The sequence below is a fragment of the Microtus oregoni genome, unplaced genomic scaffold (genome assembly GCF_018167655.1).
Source record: "Microtus oregoni isolate MIOR12 unplaced genomic scaffold, Mior012 000017F_ref0000208, whole genome shotgun sequence".
NCBI lineage: Eukaryota > Metazoa > Chordata > Mammalia > Rodentia > Cricetidae > Microtus > Microtus oregoni.
The window spans coordinates 27,904,369-27,924,168 of record NW_024543076.1 but is presented as its reverse complement, the minus strand read 5'-3'; the positions used below and the strand labels follow the sequence as shown (position 1 = coordinate 27,924,168).

General features: G+C 38.5%; 1 protein-coding gene across 12 annotated transcripts in view; it reads right to left on the bottom strand.

Annotated features, from left to right (window-relative positions):
* Cspp1 (centrosome and spindle pole associated protein 1) overlaps window positions 1-19,800 on the bottom strand; it is a 99,447-nt gene that overhangs the window by 40,167 nt on the left and 39,480 nt on the right. For 6 of the 12 annotated variants that reach the window (XM_041667436.1, XM_041667434.1, XM_041667433.1 and 3 more), the window contains 8 exons: window positions 13,437-13,535; window positions 10,739-10,806; window positions 8,482-8,575; window positions 7,392-7,449; window positions 6,599-6,640; window positions 4,449-4,657; window positions 2,268-2,389; window positions 1,103-1,181 (listed from right to left, as the gene is read on the bottom strand). In XM_041667436.1, the coding sequence (XP_041523370.1) occupies window positions 1,103-1,181; window positions 2,268-2,389; window positions 4,449-4,657; window positions 6,599-6,640; window positions 7,392-7,449; window positions 8,482-8,575; window positions 10,739-10,806; window positions 13,437-13,535 (771 nt within the window). The remainder of the gene's footprint in view (window positions 1-1,102; window positions 1,182-2,267; window positions 2,390-4,448; window positions 4,658-6,598; window positions 6,641-7,391; window positions 7,450-8,481; window positions 8,576-10,738; window positions 10,807-13,436; window positions 13,536-19,800) is intronic. The other 6 variants (XM_041667438.1, XM_041667441.1, XM_041667439.1 and 3 more) reach the window with 2 other exon arrangements.

The following is a 19,800-nucleotide window of genomic DNA, read 5'->3' as shown; positions in this document are numbered from 1 at the left end:
AAAGTGAGCACCAGCATTAATCTTTCTGCCTCCTGATCCCACCATGCTTTTCTTGCCTGCTACCATATTTTCCCCACCATGATGAATTACAAGCCAAAATAAACCCCTTCTCCCTTAAGGGTATTTATACAGCAATAATAAAAGTAACTAAGACACCATATGATCACAAGGACCTGCGACTGAGCCCAGCATGCACATGAAAACCGAGATGTGCTGTCTGGAGTACAACTGTAACACCAGCAGGTGAGGCAGAGACGGAGAGACCGCTAGAGCTCACTAGCCAGTCCGCCTAGTCCAACAGCTGAGCCCCAGGGCTTGGAGAGAAATTTTGCCTCAAAAGACAAGCTTGGGAGGTCCTGAGGAGTAAGACCTAAGGTTGACTTCCAACAATACGCACCCACACATATGGACACACAATGAAATACCACCTCACACTAAATGAGCTAGTCAGAAAAGGGCAACTGGTGTGGAGTATGTGGAAAAATTAGAACCTTTGTGCACTGGTAGTGGGAAGGCAAAACAGTATATACCACTGTGAAAGTTATATGGCAGTTCCTCCAAAATACTTTTAAAATAATTACCATGTGACCCAGTACTTACATTTCTGGGTATATACAGTAATAACTTGGAAAGACACTTATCCAGGGACTGTACCAGCAGCATAGCTACAACACCTAAAATAAGGCAGCTGCAGCGTCTGCCGTGAAACTGATGGTGTGGGCACACGAGGAACTGCTGTCAGCCTTGAAAACCCTAACACAAATGACAGCACAGATGAAAACTAAAGACCTGTGCTAAGTGACAGTCCCAGTAAAACACTGCCTGACCCCTCCCCTCAGGAGGTCCAGGGAGAAGAGCAGACACCACAGAACAGTGGCTGCCAGGCAAGTCCCGAGAGAGTTGCACCAGCACTGATTTCACAGTACACAGTTCAGTTTGTAAGATGAGGTGCATTCTGGGGATGGTTCTGTAAAGTCACAAAGGCCATAAAAACAACTACAAGTGTTCTTAAAAGCAATTAGGCTACAAGATCTAATATTATGCATATTTTTAGCACTCTTTTAAGTAAAAGAAGAAAAAATTATTTTCCGTAAAAACTTACACAACAGGCTGTGCTACTTGGTGAGTGACAGGGGCAGAGACATGAGGGGCAGGCTGTCCTCCAGTCATTCCTGGGCCATCTTAAAGGGAAAGGAGGAAAAGAACAAGTTTATTTCAGAAGACTTGCTATTAACATCTCATCCCTAAAGGAAAACATACAGAGTGCTTTACCACGCACCAGCATCTTTCTGAGTTAGAGTTAGCAGAAGAACAAAGGAAAATGGAAGGCAATTATTTCTTAACTCTAAGTAAAAAGGAAATTAACTATGAACACAATTAGTTTTATTTTGGTTTTAAGACTGTTGGTATGGGATATTTGTACACTGTGTGAAGATGTATTTGTTGTGATTGGTGTAATAAAGAGCTGAATGGCCAATAGCTAGGCAAGAGGTATGGGCAAAACTTCTGGGGAGAGAAAGAAAGAGGAAAAGGAATCTAGGACTGGGGATGCAAGATGGAAGAGAGATAATGGCCAAAGTGATAAAACAGAGATTAATATAAATGATTAATTTAAGTTATCAGAGCTACTCAGAAACAAGCCTAAGCTAAAGCCAAGCTCTCAGAATTAATAAGAAGTCTCTGTGTCATTATTTGGGAACTGGTGGACAGAAAAAGATTCATTACAGACTGGGTCTTGTTTTATGACACAAGCTGACTGGGAACTTCCTAAGTGGCCCAAGATGGTCTTGAACTCATGATCCTACCTCTAACCATAACTGAATTTTAAAATGGGTATTGCTAGAGTTTGTCCTCCAAAATGCATGCAGGAGTTTAATTCATAAAACTTTATGCTAACAAATTTAACAGAGTAGAAACTATAGCCCCATGACTAAATCACAGTGAACTTATACGAAGAATGAAAAAGACCAAAGATAGAGATACACACACACACACACACACACACACACACACACCTGCCTACATGTGCTATTTGGGCATATTAGACCTCCAAAACAATCTATTTTCTTCATAAAATATCCTTTCCATGTATTGTGTCAAAATAATAAAATTGGACTTGATATTAGGTATGAATTTGTCAGTGAATAGATAACACTTAGATTAAATAAATTACTGTACCTTTTTCATTTGTACATTAATTGCCTCCATAAAAGCAATTATCCTTACTAAACCACCAGAAAAATACATTTACCAAATAGGAAACTCACAATAAGCAATACTGGGATCCAGTGTATTTCTGGCACCATAATAATAGTACGCATCATCATAAGGCGTTCGATAGTTAGCAGCCAGAGGGGGGAGCAGAGGAGGTGGAGGCAGAGGCACAATCCTACAGCAAAAGAAAAATGAAAAATTATTGCCATATTTTATTACTTTTAATCAAGATATTTTAATATTTTATAAAAAGTATTATTGAAGTCAAAAATCAATCTTGTACTAATTGCTCAAAAAATTAGCAAGCAAATAGTAAATATTTTAAAACTTCCGAAGCATTTTGATAAGAAGAAAACAAGTTAAAGCAACTGAGTAATATCCAATAGTCACTATTGCCATGGCAAACAAAGTTTGCTCCCTGCCTCGCAGTAATAATATGGAAATGAACAACTACAACAGGACAGCATCCAGTGAAAGAAGACAAGAAGACAAAGAATGCTAAAGGAACAAAAAGCAGGGATGCCCAGTCTCTACGGAGACGGAGGAAAGGATGCTCGAGGAATGTGGTAAGAGTAGAGATTCGGGCAGAGGACACAGATCTCCACACCTTCAGGACTACAATGCATACAGTGAGTGTTTGTGTGGGGCTATGCGTGTGCATGTGCCGGCTTGGGTGCCCGTGTGTCCATCATGGATACAGGACCACGTGTGTGCGGGAGAGAATGTGCACATGAAGCTATTAGTCAGCCTGGGTGTCAAGGCTTAGGAGCTGCTCACTCGGTTTTTTGAGACAGGGTCGCTCACTGGCCAAGAACTCACTAATTAGGCTGGCTGTCAGCAAGCCTGGGTATCCCGCCTCCACCTCCCAGCATGGGACACAAACTCACCCAACACCCAACATAGAGTTTTGTACATTAATGAATGAACTACCTCCCAAGCCCAAAAGGGTATACTTTTTACATGTAAAGCTTACTGTTTTTTCCCAGAAAGTCAATCATAATGTGGTTAGTTGAAAATCCATATGTCCTGATACAATCTTTAACAGTTCATAAACTGTGTGGAAGCTCACACCTCCACATTTCTTTACGGAGTAGGAGACAGCTATTGTTTCTACCAGAACAGCATTCTTCAGTAATAAAAACAGCAAGGACAAAACATTTTAAAGAAACAAAAGGAAAGAGGGGGATTTTCTAGACTGTTACATAAGTATTAACATGGTCCCCTAAAGTCTCTCCAACAGCGAGCAATTTCCACACTTATTAGTCATTCAGTGTGTCTAACATCAGGATCATTGACCCAGATACACCAGGAAAAATAAAAATAAAATAAATGTTATGAAAGGAATCTGTGATTATGAGCAACTCCTAAATTGTACATACACACAGAAGAGTCAAACTTCACAACCCTCCTACTGTAGACAAGTACTACTACCAACTTTTACAATTAAGAAAACATTTTTGCATAAAGTCCAGTAAAGCCGCCCATTTCAACCATTAATCCCATACAGAAGCCACTTCCGGCTCTGCAATTCCAGTCTCTGTCTTTGGAGCAGGGAAGTCATTAAAGGAAACAAAGGAGGCACCTCCTAAAGATTGCAAGAAAAGCCCTACGATTTGTTAGTAGCAAATAAAAGACCAACTCCTGCTGGAAGGAAGGACAGTTCAGAAATGTGTTAAAGGGTTAAGAAAACGATCTACACATTTAAACACATTAGCACATCAACCATAGGCGAAAAATAAGCACAGACCAGAAAATACCTGTGTTACAGAGTTTTCTTATGTACAGGTTAGTATAGCAAGGCTTTTACCTACAGAAATGACATGCTCAATATGTATTACAAGTTTATAAACCCAACAGCATAGAATAAACCCAGAGAGAACTGAGGCAGAGCTAAAATAAACCACACAGACATGTGCCATATTAGACTTTTTTCTGAATGAGTTGAAGAAACAATTCAGTGATTGCCAAGTGGAAATAATGGAACAAAACATACCTTCTCTATGTTAAAAAACATTAAAAATACTAACATGTTCTTATCAATTCATTTTAAAATATCAACACTCTTTAATAGAAACAGTGAAGGTTTTTCCTTTTTCTAAGAGCAGAGAAGAGGAGCATCAGTAACAAAGAATACGAAGAGATTATTTGGCCACCATCATCTGCTGCGGCACACCCTCTAAACAGAAGACAACACCTTACCTAATTCCCAAACACAAAACGTTTGAAACAAGCACCTGGGATGCACCATGTCACCAAGGGTGCTGCTGAGTCCATTGTGCAAGTCTTCATTTTGAGAAGGGGCGGAATGGACTGACGGGATGGGTGGGACAGACGGGGCAGAGAGAGGAGGGAGAGGAGTCTGGAAAGCTACTCTGGGTCTCTCAGGTGGTATCATCTCTTCAAAGGGTCTTGGTGCCAAACTAAATTGCTTTAGTCTATCAGGCTAAAATAAAGAAAAAGAAAACAAAAACAAAAACACACCTGTTTGTTATATAGAATCATATGTTTAAAGATGACAAGGACCTCCAAGGACCCTCTATCCCAGCAGGCACTTAAGACAGTTACACAATAGCAGACTTTTGCAGCTATAAAAGACTTTAAAGATCAGGTTCTTATAAGTGGGTGACTGAGGTTCCCCGAGAAGCACAAAAAATCACTTAACGTCTCATGATTACTAAATAAACAGCAACCACAGGCAGACACCAACTCCCTGTTGCAGAATAGCACAAGGCCACTTCTCTACCAGTTGTCATCTGAGAGACCAGTGTCCCCTAGAGCAGCCTGAGCAAGGCTCTCTGCACAGCATCAGACAGTAAGATACAAAACTCTGCAGGCCACGCAGTCTCCTTACGACCACCTGACTCAGTCACAGGCAACACGTCAACAGTGAACAAGGCTGTGCTCAATAAAAATTTATTGCCTCCCCCCAAAAAACAATCCTCAGGGGCCATCTACTAATATTTACTTCAAAATGTCATTTTATGTTTTTTAAATATTTGAACACCAAAATAATGTTTAACTATTACTCCATATATATTTATTTAACTTGATGCTCTTTAGGTGATTTAATTCCAGAATAAATAAGATCTTTGACACTATAAAACTTAACATGCCAACACATTACATTGAAAAGCTCAAGCTGCTTTAAAGCAATAGCTACTTTAAAGGTACTTATTCTTTTAAAGACTTATTTATTATGTATGCACGTAGGCCAGTAAAGAGCACCAGGTCTCATTATGGTTGTGAGCCACGAAGTGGTTGCTGGGAATTGAACTCGGGTCCTCTGGAAGAGCAGCTAGTGCTCTTAACTGTTGAGCAGTCTCTCTACCCCTTTTATAGGTATTTAGTGGGAAACAAAAAAGATTACCTTTGGATCCTATATATTGTTTTCTGCAAGACAATAACAGAAAGGGTTCTTTTCTCTGAAGCAGCAAGAACCATTGACTGAACCTACAGCCTTCACACTTGCTAAGCAGAAGCTCTCCTACTGAGCTATATTTCTGATCCTTTTAATTTTTTTACTTAACTTTGTGCTTTTTATTAAGTTGCCCAGACTAGCTATGAACTTACCCTGTAGCCCACAAAGATCTTGAACTTCTCTCAACCTTTCAAATAGCTTTATAAAAAGAGCATGAATCAGGCCTCGCTCGGGAAATGGTTTCTAATATTAAAATTTTTATTATACGAATAGTCAGAAACAAAAAGCCAGGTGGTGGTGGTGCACACCTTTAATCCCAGCACTAGGGAGGCAGAGGCAGATAAACCTCTGTGAGTCTGAGACCAACCAGGTCTAGTTCCAGGACAGTCAAGGACAACTAAGGCTGCACACACACACACACACAAAAAACCTATCTTAAACACCACCCTGCTCTCAAAAAAAGAAAACACGCACACACAAAGGGGAATACCTTGCGCATCCTAAGAACACTCAACTACTGAGTTATACCACCAGCCCTAGCACTAAATTTTTTTTAAAAGGGGTGGGTGGGTTGTTTTTTTGAGACAGGGTTTCACTGTATAACAGTCCTAGCTGTCCTGGAACTCATTCTGTAGACCAGGTTGACCTCAAACTCACAGAGATCCACCTGTTTCTGCCTCCCGAGTGCTGGGATTAAAGGTGTGCACCACCACTGCCTGGATACCACTAAACTTTTTAAAGCAGATACTTCAAGGAGCAAACACTTAAAATTAAGTAAATCCAAAGTCATCTGTAACTGGATAATGACTCAGAAAATGGTAAATTTTAAGGATTTGCTAGAGACTGAAGTTTTTAATAAAATTAAGTCTTAACCATAATTGTAAGAAGAAACAAAAACTTGAAGAAAACTAACACTACACATCCAACAACAAAAACGTGCATTGTGGGAAAGCAATAAATCGTTACCTCCTCCTTACTTAACTGCAATGATGTGTGTGGTTCATTCCACTTAACGAAGTTGCGAATTGCAAAATTGAAGTAAAAAAATTATGATTATCCTTCTTGTTTAACAGTAACAAATGAAAAGACATAAGTTACAGGTTTCTTGGAAATTACTCTTATAAAGGAAAATAAATTGTCAAATATATTTAAACATAGTATTAACATCAATTTTAAGTTACACTGAGATAATTTTCCTATGGATGTGTACACATGAACAGAAGGCAAAATGAACTCTAAAAACTGAGACACAAATGAAAAGATCACCCTAAAGTAACAGGAGGCTGTAGTTCCCACAGGACTATACCATCCTAAACTAACAGGAGGCTGTAGTTCCCACAGGACTATACCATCCTAAACTAACAGGAAGCTCTGTTTACCAATAGAACTATATTTTCAGTTACCATTTCTTTAGTTCACAGTAAGTTATGACTGACATTTATAAAAACAGAATTTGGGCCACTATTGTTCCAACTGAATTGCTTTTTACAGTACCCCAAAATGTTGAGCCTCAGCTGCTACTACCACATTGGAGGCTTTGTTTTTTTTCTTTTGGATTTTTCAAGACAGGGTTTCTCTGTAGCTTTGGAGCCTGTCCTGGAACTAGCTCTTGTAGACCAGGCTGGTCTCAAACTCACAAAGATCCACCTGCCTCTGCCTCCCGAGTGCTAGGATTAAAGGCGTGCGCCACCACCGCCCAGCCCATTTGAGGCTTATTTAAATGAAATATTAAACACTGAATGATGCCAAGAACTCTTACCGATTTTTCAGGATCTTGTACACCACAAGTTGCAATTGAAAGTCGTAAATCTTTTTCTCTAAATAAAATTAAGATTTTATAAATTGAAAACTGTAGTAAACACACAATCAAAATTATAGTCATCAAAGAAACAGATTTGCACAGAAAGTCTATATAAATAGTACATCTCTAAATACAAATAATTCCTTTAACTGGTAATAGTTTTAAAATCAAATTTAATCATAGTCCACATTACATGTCAAATGCCATAAAATACATATCTCAAAATGAATACCAGAGGTACTTCAAAGACAAAAACATTTTATGAAAAAAAATTAAAGCCTCTTTGAGACCACGTGTATATGTTCATGCCAATAAGGCTGATGAGATGGCTCGGCAGTTCAGAGCCCTTGTTGCTCCTCCAGAAGACCTAAGTTCAAGTTCTCAGCATCCACATGGCAGCTCACAACCACCTGCATGTAACTCCAGTCCTAAGGAATCAGACACCTTCTTCTGGCCTTCAAGTAAACCAGGCACATACAGTGTATATACTTACATGTAGGCAAAACACTTATACACATAATATAAAAGTCTTTAAAGAAAAGAAAACCTCAATAGTAGAAGGCTTGCTTAACTAACAAGTACAAGGCTCTGAGTTCAAAGCCCAACACTACAAAAAAAAATGGTATTTTATAGTTAACAGCAGATATTAAGATATTAGCTTCCTCTTGGAGGTGAGGGAAAGGATAAGAAGATAATTCTCCAATTCTTTAGAACCAAAATTTTTATTCATAACTGTAATAATAATAGAGGGTCGAGAGGATTAAAATTCATTAGCTACATTTCTGAAAACTATCAAAGGAAAAAAATCAGAAAAACAAAAAAAAATATAGAGTTGAATACAATACAAACACTGCGACTGCTACATTTTATGCTGCATGAGTGTATGCTCACTATTTCTTGTATTCAAAGACAAACTTCTGCTAATATGTGAGCAATAAGCTAAGAGGCACAGGTAGCAATCAAGTCACACACGAGAAGAAACTGCCATCCTCCTTCACATCCTGTCACTGCACACAATGCGCTCTGCTGAATGCAAACCTTTCATTACCGTCTCTTCTTCCGCTGCTGCTCAGCCATCTGCTCCAGAAGTTCTTGCCTATACTGCTCTTTCTTTTTCTGGATGAGTGCTCGGTCTTCGCCTCCTAGATAAGAAAGTGTTAAGACACTTAACTCTTAGGTCTCAAACACAACTAAAACTCAAGCTTAAGAAATTCAGTTCTTAATTATGTTGGAGTAATCACTATAAAAGAGAGAGGAAAATCACATCAATACATCGCTTACTTTCATAATTTGTGAGGGTTGTTTTTTTGTTTTTTGCTTTTTTTATTTTTTTTTTCAAGACAGGGCTTCTCTGTGTAGTATTGGAGCATGTCTAGGACCTTACTCTGTAGACCAGGCTGGCCTCAAACTCACAAAGATCCGCCTGCCTCTGCCTCCTGAGTGCTGGGATTAAAGGTGTGCACCATTACCACCAGCTAATAAATGAGTTCTTATCATGGGTCAAACATATATGTATTAATAATTCCCGAGCCTCTGGATGAAAAATGTACCCCCATAGTTCTGGGCAGTTGGCAACACTGTTTGGAGAGTCTTAGGAGGTATGGCCTTACCAGAAGTATGTCACTGGAGTGGGCTTTGAGAGTTTAAGAGCTTTGTCTTACTTCCAGTTTGCTCTCTATGCTTCATTCTTATGGGTCAACTTGTAAACCCTGAGCTTTCTACTCCTGCTATGCCGCCTGTCACCTGTTTCCGTACTGTCCCCACCATAATGGAGTCTAACTGTCTGGCTAATGATTTATTCAAAACCCTAGACAGTTCCCAACTGCATACTGGAAAACTTGTTAATCTTCTTACTGATAAAATTAACATTTTTCACTCAACTCTCAGCTTGGTTCTCCTATTTTTGTCATTTGTTACAAAATACATCATAATTATGTGCCTTTATTCTGACTTGACAGGTAAAATTGATCAAATCTTATAGACAACAAGAACTAACTTTCTCTGGGTGATGGTAGCACACAATTTTAATTCCAGCACTCAGAAGGCAGAGGCAGAGACAGACAGATCTCTGTGAGTGGAACAGCCTGGTCTGCAGAGCAAGTTCCAGGACAGGCTCCATAGCTACAGAGAAACCCTGTCTCAGAAAAAGACAAAACAAAAAAGAACTAAGTTTCTGTGAATATACCATCTTTCTCCCTGGAAATAGTCATTTCCAGGAAATAAAAGTCTGAAAATACCATGACCATGTCTCAAAGTCAAAATTTAAATTACTGACCACTTTTAGGTTAGATGAACCTAAAATGCTATTCAATTTTCTCATGTGCTTTACACTACAACCAAATTTTAGCTAAGTTTTCAAAATGTCCATTCAAAGTCAAAGATCAACTTCATTTGTGTACAAACCAAGAAGCAAAAAACAAGGCTCACCACACCATTTCTGAAAAGAAATAAAGACAAATATAATATAGCAAACCAAAAGGATTATATCACCTTGACCTCTGATTTAAAAAAAAATAGAAAATTTGAATCACCATCATGATTTGGGGAAAAAAAAGACCACTTCTTCAGAAACTATACAGGAAGAGTAAGGGTGGCAGTTTTAATACAAATGACTCCTACAGAATCATATCTGAATGCTTAGTCACCAGAGAGTGGAATTCTTTAACAGGATTACATGGTGTGGCCTTGTTGGAGGAAGTGTGCCACTGGGGAGGTGGGCTTTTAGGCTTCAAAAGCCTATACCAGGCCCAGGCCCAGGCCCAGTCTCTCTGTCTCTGTCTGTCTGTCTCCATACATCTGTCTTTCTCTGTGTCTGTCTCTCTGTGTCTACCTGTCCCTGTCTCTATCTCTCTGTCTCTCTCTCACACACACACACTCTCTCACTCACACACACACAAAAGAATAGTGACTGAGGCAACAAGGTTGGGAAAGGAATATTCAAAGAAAATGAGCTAAAATACAAGACAATTTCACACTACCAAAGATAACCAAAAAAATCAAGGGTCACATATAAAACAGGATAAAGAATCCATAGTACAACAAAGTCCTAATATAAAAAAGAAATTAAAACACTTTTCACTCAAACTGATTTCATCTATAAAGTAGCTAACTAAGTCACATAGCTTTAAAAGAATCAACAGTAGCTAATTAAGTTACAAAGCTTTAAAAGAATCAATAGTCCTATACAGTGCATGCTAAATGCTTAGCACGGTCCCCAGCATAATGTAAGCCGCAAGAAGCTATCTATAAAGACATTTAGTTCAACACTCTGCAAAGGTCTCATCAACCGCACGTGCTGTACATACCAAAGAGCATCCCTGCGAAGGGACTGATACTACCATCAGCACACTTGGGTGGTTCGTTAGCGTGAGCACTAAAACAATACAAGAGAGCAAATATTAAAATCCATGTGATTTTAGGAAATCTAAATTCAACATAAAGGACTGTGGATTTGAGGCTAGCCTGGAATACATAATAAGTAAGATTCGGCTACACAAAAAAACCCTGTGTCTCGGGCTGGAGACATGGCTCAGTGGTTAAGAGCATTGCCTGCTCTTCCAAAGGTCCTGAGTTCAATTCCCAGCAACCACATGGTGGCTCACAGCCATCTGTAATGGGGTCTGGTGCCCTATGCTGGCCTGCAGGCATACACACAGACAGAATATTGTATACATAATAAATAAATAAATAAATAAATAAATATTTTAAGAAAAAAAAAAAAACCTGTGTCTCAAAGAACAAAATATGATTAGGATTAAGATGGCTCAATGTGTAAAGTTCTTGAAAGGCACTGAGGACCTGGGCTCAGCCCTCGGTACACACAGACAGGGAGTGCATGTCCACAGTCCCCAGCTAGGGAAGTGACAACAGTCTCCCCAGGGTTTGGGGCCAGCCATGCTAGCTCCAGGTTCAGTGAGAGACCTGTCTCAGAGAACTGAGTGGAACATGATGAAGGAAGACGGTGACTTTCACCTCCAGCTTCCACAAACACATGCACATACATGCCCCCTTGAAGAAAAAAAGGAAGTGTGATATGAATTAGCCTTTCTTTCAAGTGCCAGCTAAAACTACGGTATTTTATTTCTTTAAGCCAAGGAACCCCAATATATATATATATAACTTTTCTTTAGCCTGCTTCACTGGATCCACAGATTTGAAATCATTTTTATATGAAATTACCCAGTAAAAATTGATTTTTTTTTTTTTAAGAAGGTGGGGCGGGAGGTCGAGACTGGGTTTCTCTGTGCAACAGTCCTTCCTGGCTGTCCTGGAACTCGATTTGTAGACCAGGATGGCCTTGAATTCACTGAGATACACCTACTTATGCCTCCCAAGTGTTAGGATTAAAAGTATGTGCCACTACCACCAGACCAAAAATAGATTTATATATATGTGTGTGTGTGTGCACGTATGTGTGCATCCTAACAATATTTTAAAAAAAAAATTTTAAAAAGTCTTGAAAAAAAGGAACAAAGAAATTTAATTGAAAAAGACAACAATCTCTCCTACTGGCAAGGATAATTTATCCTTAGCATTTCTTCTAAGAAAGGACACTGTTACCATCATTATATTCTACATTAGGACCATTTATTCTGCTTTCCTCATCAGCATTGTACAAACTCCGCTGTTTCGCTGGTTTCCACACATGCGTACAATACAGTGTAATTGTACTCAGTTCTCCATCACCTTCTCATGCTCTTGTCGTCCCCCCCCCCCCACACTTCCTTGATCCTCCCCTGCCCCCCTGCCTCCCTCTCCCTCTCTCTGAGTTCCTCTAAGCCTAGGAGGGGAGGCTGTGCTGGTCCTCCAGCCTCCTCTTCCTAGTGCTGCAATGGCAGGCGTAAGGACTCCAGTGTGTAAACCTCCACACTGGACACTGCTGGGATTAAATCCCAGGTTTCTCCCGACTGAGCCACATCCCAGACCTCATGCGCTTCTGCTCTACATTTTCATCATTCTTGACTTTTTTGTTTGTGTCTAGCGTACATGTGGCATGGTTCAAGTGTGGAGGTCAGAGACGACCTTGGAAGTTCACATAGTGTGATCTCCGAGGATTAACTCCTGGTGGCAAGCACCTTCACCTGCTGAGGATCTCGCTGGTCCTTGTGGTTCCCTTTAGGTTCTGTTTTTTAAGAACAGAACCATTCATTCTTACACACAAAATAGAAAAGCACACACACAAAAGAACTATAACGTTATTAAATTTCTTATCAATACAAACTTAAATACTAATTTTACAAAGTAAGCACTAAAGCTACCTCACCAATAAGCAAATAACATGAATAATAATAATAGTAGTAGTAGTAAAGTTAAAACTCACACTGCAGGGACATTTTCGATCTATTTTCAACCCAACTGTAGCAGCAGGATGCCAAGATATTTTTAAAGGTTTCCTGTTACGCATGTGCCAGCTGTGAGGTCAGACTCCTCCGGCACTGCAATTCCAGGCAGCTGCGAGCCATCAGACAGGGGTGGACTCAGACTTGCACCCTCTTCCCCACTGAGTCATCTCTCCAACCACAGTCTCAGCACATTTCAAATTCATTATTACACCATCAAATTATGTTCATCTTTCCTTCATTATTTCAAACTACTTTATATAGTTAGCATTCCAATTTTAGTATATGTTCTTCCTAAGGGAGTATTATATAATGAGAGAGGGTTACTCTAAAAGCCCTGCCAAGATTTAAAAAAAAAAAAATTCCTGAAAAGAATGATGTAGGCCTAGGGATGTAACTCAGTGGTAAAGTGCTTTGTCTCACTCAGTGATTTATGTTCAATCCTCAGAACAGATACGGAAAGACAAGAAAGGGAAGAGGGGAGGGGACAGAGAGAATCATAAATATTCACTCCTAATAAGTCCTCACTTTTCTTCCCATTTAATCCTGTCACTAGTAAAGGGTGGCTGTTAATATACTATGCTTTTTCTACTTCTTCCTTAACCAATTTTAGACAGGTGCTGTTTCAGAGCGTAAAGACAAGGACAGAATTGCTACCACATACCTTTTATTTCCAGCAGATGAGATCCGTGTGTTTGACTCTTTTGTGGCAGCATCCTCATTCTCCACAGGAGGCACATACCCTTGTCTGTTTCCGTGTGGCCTTAAAAACACATTAGCTTATAGAGCACATCCCACACACAGTGGGTCTTCTTTTCTCTCTAGGGTGTTAGCATCACAGTGAACAAAGGATTGTGCTGACATTTACTGCTAACACATCCTAAAGTTAAGTCAAATCGAGTTCACCTCAACTCTGATCTGTTCATTAACAAGGAGTGTGGGTGTACAATCGAGTTTGCTGTTGTTGTCATGTACAGTACACTGGGAAAGTAATGCTATGATTCCATTCCCTAATAATTTTTTACTTCAATTATAACAAATTATTTCTATACACCTTTTAGAACATTTTATTTCAATGTTATGTTTAAATATTTCATTTTGTGTGTGAGTGTGTGTATGGGCACACCAGTCATATCTTTGCTAACCCCGAGAGGGCCAGAAAAGAGTGTCAGATCACCTAGACTAGTGTTTGTTAGTAAGAGATTCTAAGTCATTCAACTTGGGTGCTGGGAACTGAATTCAGACCCTCTGGAAGAGCAACAAGTGCTCTTCTGAGCCATCTCTCCATATATATATATGTGTGTGTGTGTGTGTGTGTGTGTGTGTGTGTGTGTGTGTTGTGTGTGTGTTGTTTTTAAAGGTAAGATAACACAGAAAAAACATTTGTATCATTTGGCTAACATGGGAATTACTGGGCACTTTCTGTAGGTCAAACCCTGTTGGGGCACTGAGAAGATATAGTCACAGCAGACACTGAAGTTTACAAGCAGAACTAAAACAAAACTGTTTTTTAATTAAGACATATATAGTCTGTTAATTATTTCCTTATACATAGAACTGAGGTTCTTAACTTAAAAACTAGCATAACAAACCCCATGAAAGAACATTACAAAAAGCTCAATAGAAAACATTACATTAAAGACAGTCCGATGCGGCATAGATCTGAGGAGCCTTCGTTGTACTTATAAGGTCATAATGAACAAAAAGAAAGTTTAGAATTTATTTTCTTCTTTAAAAAAGCAACTATTTAAAAAGTGAAAAAAAAATTCAACTATCTTTTTTTTTCCATTTGGCAAACACTGATTTGCTTTTATGAAATATAATTTCTCATGCCAATGAAACCAGCATAACTTCTTACATGAACATTTATTAACATCCATGAAAACCAGCATTTCACAAGTCATATTTCTTTATGTGGCTGTTAAATTATATTTTCCTTCTGAAGAAGATGAAAAGAAGTATGGTTGAGGAAATATAATACAACATTACGTAAAGTTGGCGCTGCGATTAACAGGACCGGCCATGACCTGCTGTAAACAGAAAGATTCTCCAAAGACGCAACCTATCACAGTCTTCACTTGTTCTGCCACAAAACCATGATCAGAGTTATAGGGGGCAGGAGGTTGGAAATCGGTTCAAATAAAAATCACAACAACACTGCGACGTTGCCACAAAAGCAGGAATTGCTTCTGCTCTTTTTATCCATATCTAACACAGTGCCCTACGCGTCATTCCAAATTTTACTTCAATTTGACATTTCGGGCTGAGGGGGGGACTTAATTGGGGGAGGGGGAGGGAAATGGGAGGCGGTGGCAGGGAAGAGACAGAAATCTTTAATAAATAAATAAATTTAAAAAAATAAAATAAATAAAAATAAAAAAATAAAAGGCTAGCTTTATTTAAATTGGAGTATAGATGCTCAGCTCTTTTAAACTAACACATTAATCTAGGGCCACCCCTGTTTCTACCATGCAGCTTTTAATGAACAGTGAACCTTCTATTTAGTTATGCTGCGTCTATACAATCCACGTGTGCAGAAAGTCCAACAGCAGGCTCAGATTGCCACGTTGAGAAAGGGTTGCTTTCGGAGATAGCCCTTGGCTGTCACCTGACAACATCTGTCTGAGGAGGGTCCCACCAGGGTAAGACTTCACTGTCCCTAGACTATCTGCACAAACAATAAAGACTATAAAAAAACATTTGCCTTCTATAGGAGGTCTGAAATGTTAGCTTATGCTAGGAAGGGGCATCTATACAATCTGCCCTCAAGAAGAAGCTTAGGCCCTGAGTCTCAGTCCACTGCTGCAGCGATGAAGTCTCCTCACTTGCTTCAAAAGGAAGAAGCACCCGGTTCCCTCTGCTTCTGTCCATTCACCTTTCCCTACACGGTTCTTCCTTCCGTCCACAACTACAGGAAATCCACCTTCCCCTATGCGCTCTTCCTTCTGTGCACCTTCCCAATGCAGCTCTTCCATCCACAGCCGCAGTAACTTGGACACCTGTCAGCTAGCTTTGCTGATCTGCCTGTAATCCTAGCACTCAGGAGGCTGAGGCGAGAAAAAGCTGCCACATGTTTGAGGCCTGCAGGCCAGGGCAGTGCAAGCTGTTGCCTCAATAAAACTAAAATGAACAGTCACAGCTGTGAGTACAATCTTAAAGATTCACCCAACCCAGAAATGGTCTTAAGGACCTGACATGACACACAAAAATAAAATCACTGGTGGTGTAAGGAGGTACCTACATCAGTAAAAATTAATTAATTAATTAATAATTATGCAAAGAAATTTAAACTTACTATTTTTAAAGCATAACTTTGGTTGGGTCTCATAATTAAAAGTCAATAAGAAACAGAGATTTGTTCGAAAATTTACAAAAGAACTACAGTATCCTGCATTTTCAGCTAACTCATTAAAAAGAATGTATTTACAATCTTAATACACTTAAGATTTTAACAGCTAGAGCCACAAACCCACACAAAAATACAGCTCATGGGCTCTTCAGCACGTATACAGATCATAAAAGCAAGCACCATATTCTTTTCAAACCATTAAATAGAATTTAACAAATTATCTTAAACTATGTTTAAGATCAAGGTTGTCGCTAGTAAGACTACAGAGCTTTCCCAGTGAACATCCAATACAAAAGATGTTCTGAAGCATTTCATCTAGTAAGAAAAACAAGTCAGTCACAAGATTATAAGTAAATACTACAGAAATATTTAAGAATCCGGGGTGGAGGAATATACTTCACTAAAAAAAAAATACAAAATCATAAGGCATCTGGTTCAATTCTGTGACTGATACAGTTATGCTTACCATTTTAAATTCAGGAGAAAAATGTTATTCACAAATAGAAATATCAAATTTTTTAATTACTAAGACCAAATATAATAATAACAATAACAGCAAAAACAATAATAATAATAACCTGAGATATATAAAGCCATGAAGCCAAATTGTAGTTTAGAATCTTAAGTCAATCCTTTATTCTTAATGAATCTGGGACTGAGATTTCAATAGCCATATTGAATCCATACCCTTCACCTTTCTGCAGGAGTGGAGTGGATATTAAACCCAGGGCCTTGAAAATACTGGGTAGGTCAGGCAGTGGTGGCTCATGCCTTAAAGCCCAGTACCCAGGAGGCAGAGGCAGGCAGACCTCTGTCAGTTTGAGGCCAGTCTGGTCTACAGAGTGAGTTTCAGGACAGCCAGCGCTTTTATACAGAGAAACCCTGTCTCAAAAAAACAAAACCAAAACAAACAAACAGAGTATCTTCCTTAGGTGTGATGGCTCATATCTGTGATCCCAGTACTTCAGAGGCTGAGGCAAAGGGATTGTCATGAGTTACAGAACAGCTTGAACTATGATGAGTCTTGCTTGAGTCAGCACATGCTACCAAGTTAAGAGCCTGGCTCAAAAAAAAAAAAAAAAAAAGCAAAAAGCAAAAAACTTAATTTAAAAAAAGGATGCAGTGAGTGATGTACCATGCCTGTGAGCTATGTGAGCTTCCATGTATCCATGCATGTGAGTGATGTACCATGCCCCTGAGCTATGTGAGCAAGTTTCCATGCATCCATGCCTGTAAGTGATGTTCCATGCCCCTGAGTTCTGCTTTTAGAGCTTTCTGAAAAGCTACCTGTGAGCAACATCACCCATGACTTCCAGTTCCTTTCCAATCTGTGTAGTTAATAAGCATTTTCTATCCTCAACTATATCCTCAATGTGAAGGGAAATCTGCGCATATGGAGCTGGAGAAATGGCTCAGTGATTTAGAGCACATATTGCTCTTGCAGAAGACCCTGGTTCAGTCTCCAGACCGTATCAGATGGCTAACAGTGGCCTGAAACTCAGCTCCAGGAGACACAAAACCCTCTGGCTTCCACCAGCAACTGTACAACATGTGTACATCAACTTAGGGAGGACACATACATACACACAGAATTTTTAAAAATAAATCAATCCCTTTGTGGGGGAGGTGGTTCAAGACGAGGTTTCTCTGTGTGAGAGCCCTAGTTATCCTGGAACTCACTCTGCAGACCAGGCTGGCCTCAAATTCACAGAGGTTTGCCTGCCTCTGCCTCCTGGGATTAAAGGTGTGTGTGCACCAACACCGCCCAGCAAATGAATCTTTTTAAACATTTGCTAAAATGACTTTTCTGAAGAAAAAGTAAAGGTACTAAGGGAGAAGTCTTCACCAATGGCTATCTTCTCAGGCACTTCTCACTTATGCCTTACAAATTAAATCTGGAGCGTCTTACACTAAGGAGGACTTAACCTATCAGTTCATACAGATCTCAGCTTTAGGGAAGGGTCATTTCAGAACTTTACTGAATGTCTATTATAAATATACAACTAGCAAGCTTTAAATAGAAAGGAAACACTATTCTGTGTGACACATTAGTCACGCGGAAACTGCAAACAGCATCCGATGCTGAAATCGTCCTTAACTCAGTATTAAAGTAAAACTTCTACAGCTCAGCTAATAAGGAATACAGACTAGCACAGGCTACGGTTTAAGAGTCTATAATTCAAAGTATCATAAAAAACTACTTATGTTCAACTTCAGAGAGCCCTTAAACATCAACTTTACTCATTAGTAAGGACACATGAACAACACACACAAACACACAGAACACAAGCTCTTAATCCCAGTGATAACCACTTTGTTAATTATTTAAGAACTTTGACCAATTCATGGTATGACTTTAAGAAAACAACCCTTTCTGGAGAGCTTTCACTGCCCCACCTATAAGATAAGAAAAAATATGCTGTTCATAATACATCAGGCATGTTAAGAAGTTGTAAGATAATTAGAATGAAACAGCAAAATTATAAAAATAAAACATCACTATAAGATTAGAATCAATCAAAAATTTAACTTAAAGAAGTTAGGAATAAGGAAATCATAGAAGTTAACAAACAGGATTATTTCTTTTACTAACAAGTATACTCATTAAAAATGAACTATTGGATGATTAATGTGAATTCTTTTTTTTTTCAAGGAGAAAAAGTGGCTATAACCCAATTTGTCCTCAAGAAACATGAAAAATGCCTAACGCATGGAGATATGATATCTGATACATTAACACAATGTAAGTAACACATGACTTAAATAGTGTTCAGAAATGAGATCACGAGTAAGAATTCAACCTTACGTAACATAATCTCAAAATACGATTTAAAGTTAACAGAAAAAGATCATTTCATTTGTGAGGTATATAATAATGCAGTCCTCAAATGATTAAATGGAATTGATATGTTAGCTCATATGTAAAGAATAAAGCATTAATTGTCATGAGTTTCTTATAATTCCAAACTTTAAAGTTATATTTCCATTATATTCTAGAGGTAAATATCATTTTTTTAAAAAAAAAAAGAAAAAAGGCTTTAGAAAGTTCTCAGGTACAGAGAAGACACCATCAAGATTCCAGGAGTACCTGGAGTTCCTAAATTGAAAAGTATTTTAATTAGCTTCAAATATAAGATACTATAGAATACGGAGCATTTTCAAAACTACAAACAATTAGATTCAGCTCTCATAGAAAACTGTCATAAGCAATCCACATTTCTCATTCTTACAGATATTAAATTTTGAACTCAAATTATCTAAACTAAGGACCGACTAGAGACAGAATTAATGAGAGCTTTGTATCGCTATCAGTAATTAAAATACTGGCAGTGCTGCATTACGCCCTGAGAATATTTTCTAAAATAGTAAAAAATTAAATATTGAGACTATCAAACAAAACATGTCCTAAAATTTACATGTAATCCTTCAAGTTAGCAGGCCAATGACAAACACAGGCCCTGTGATATTTCTGTCTCTAATAGGGAAACATATGTCAAGTTAAATATTAAGGTAAAGGCCAACAAAGATCTATAATTAAGAAATTCCAAACAATATTACAAAATCAATTGTTTAAAGAAAGTAGAAAAACATTTGAAAATCTGATTAAGTTTACACCATTTGAATTACATAAAAGTCCAATAACAATCTTTAAAATATATTGATAAAGAAACTTAAGGTA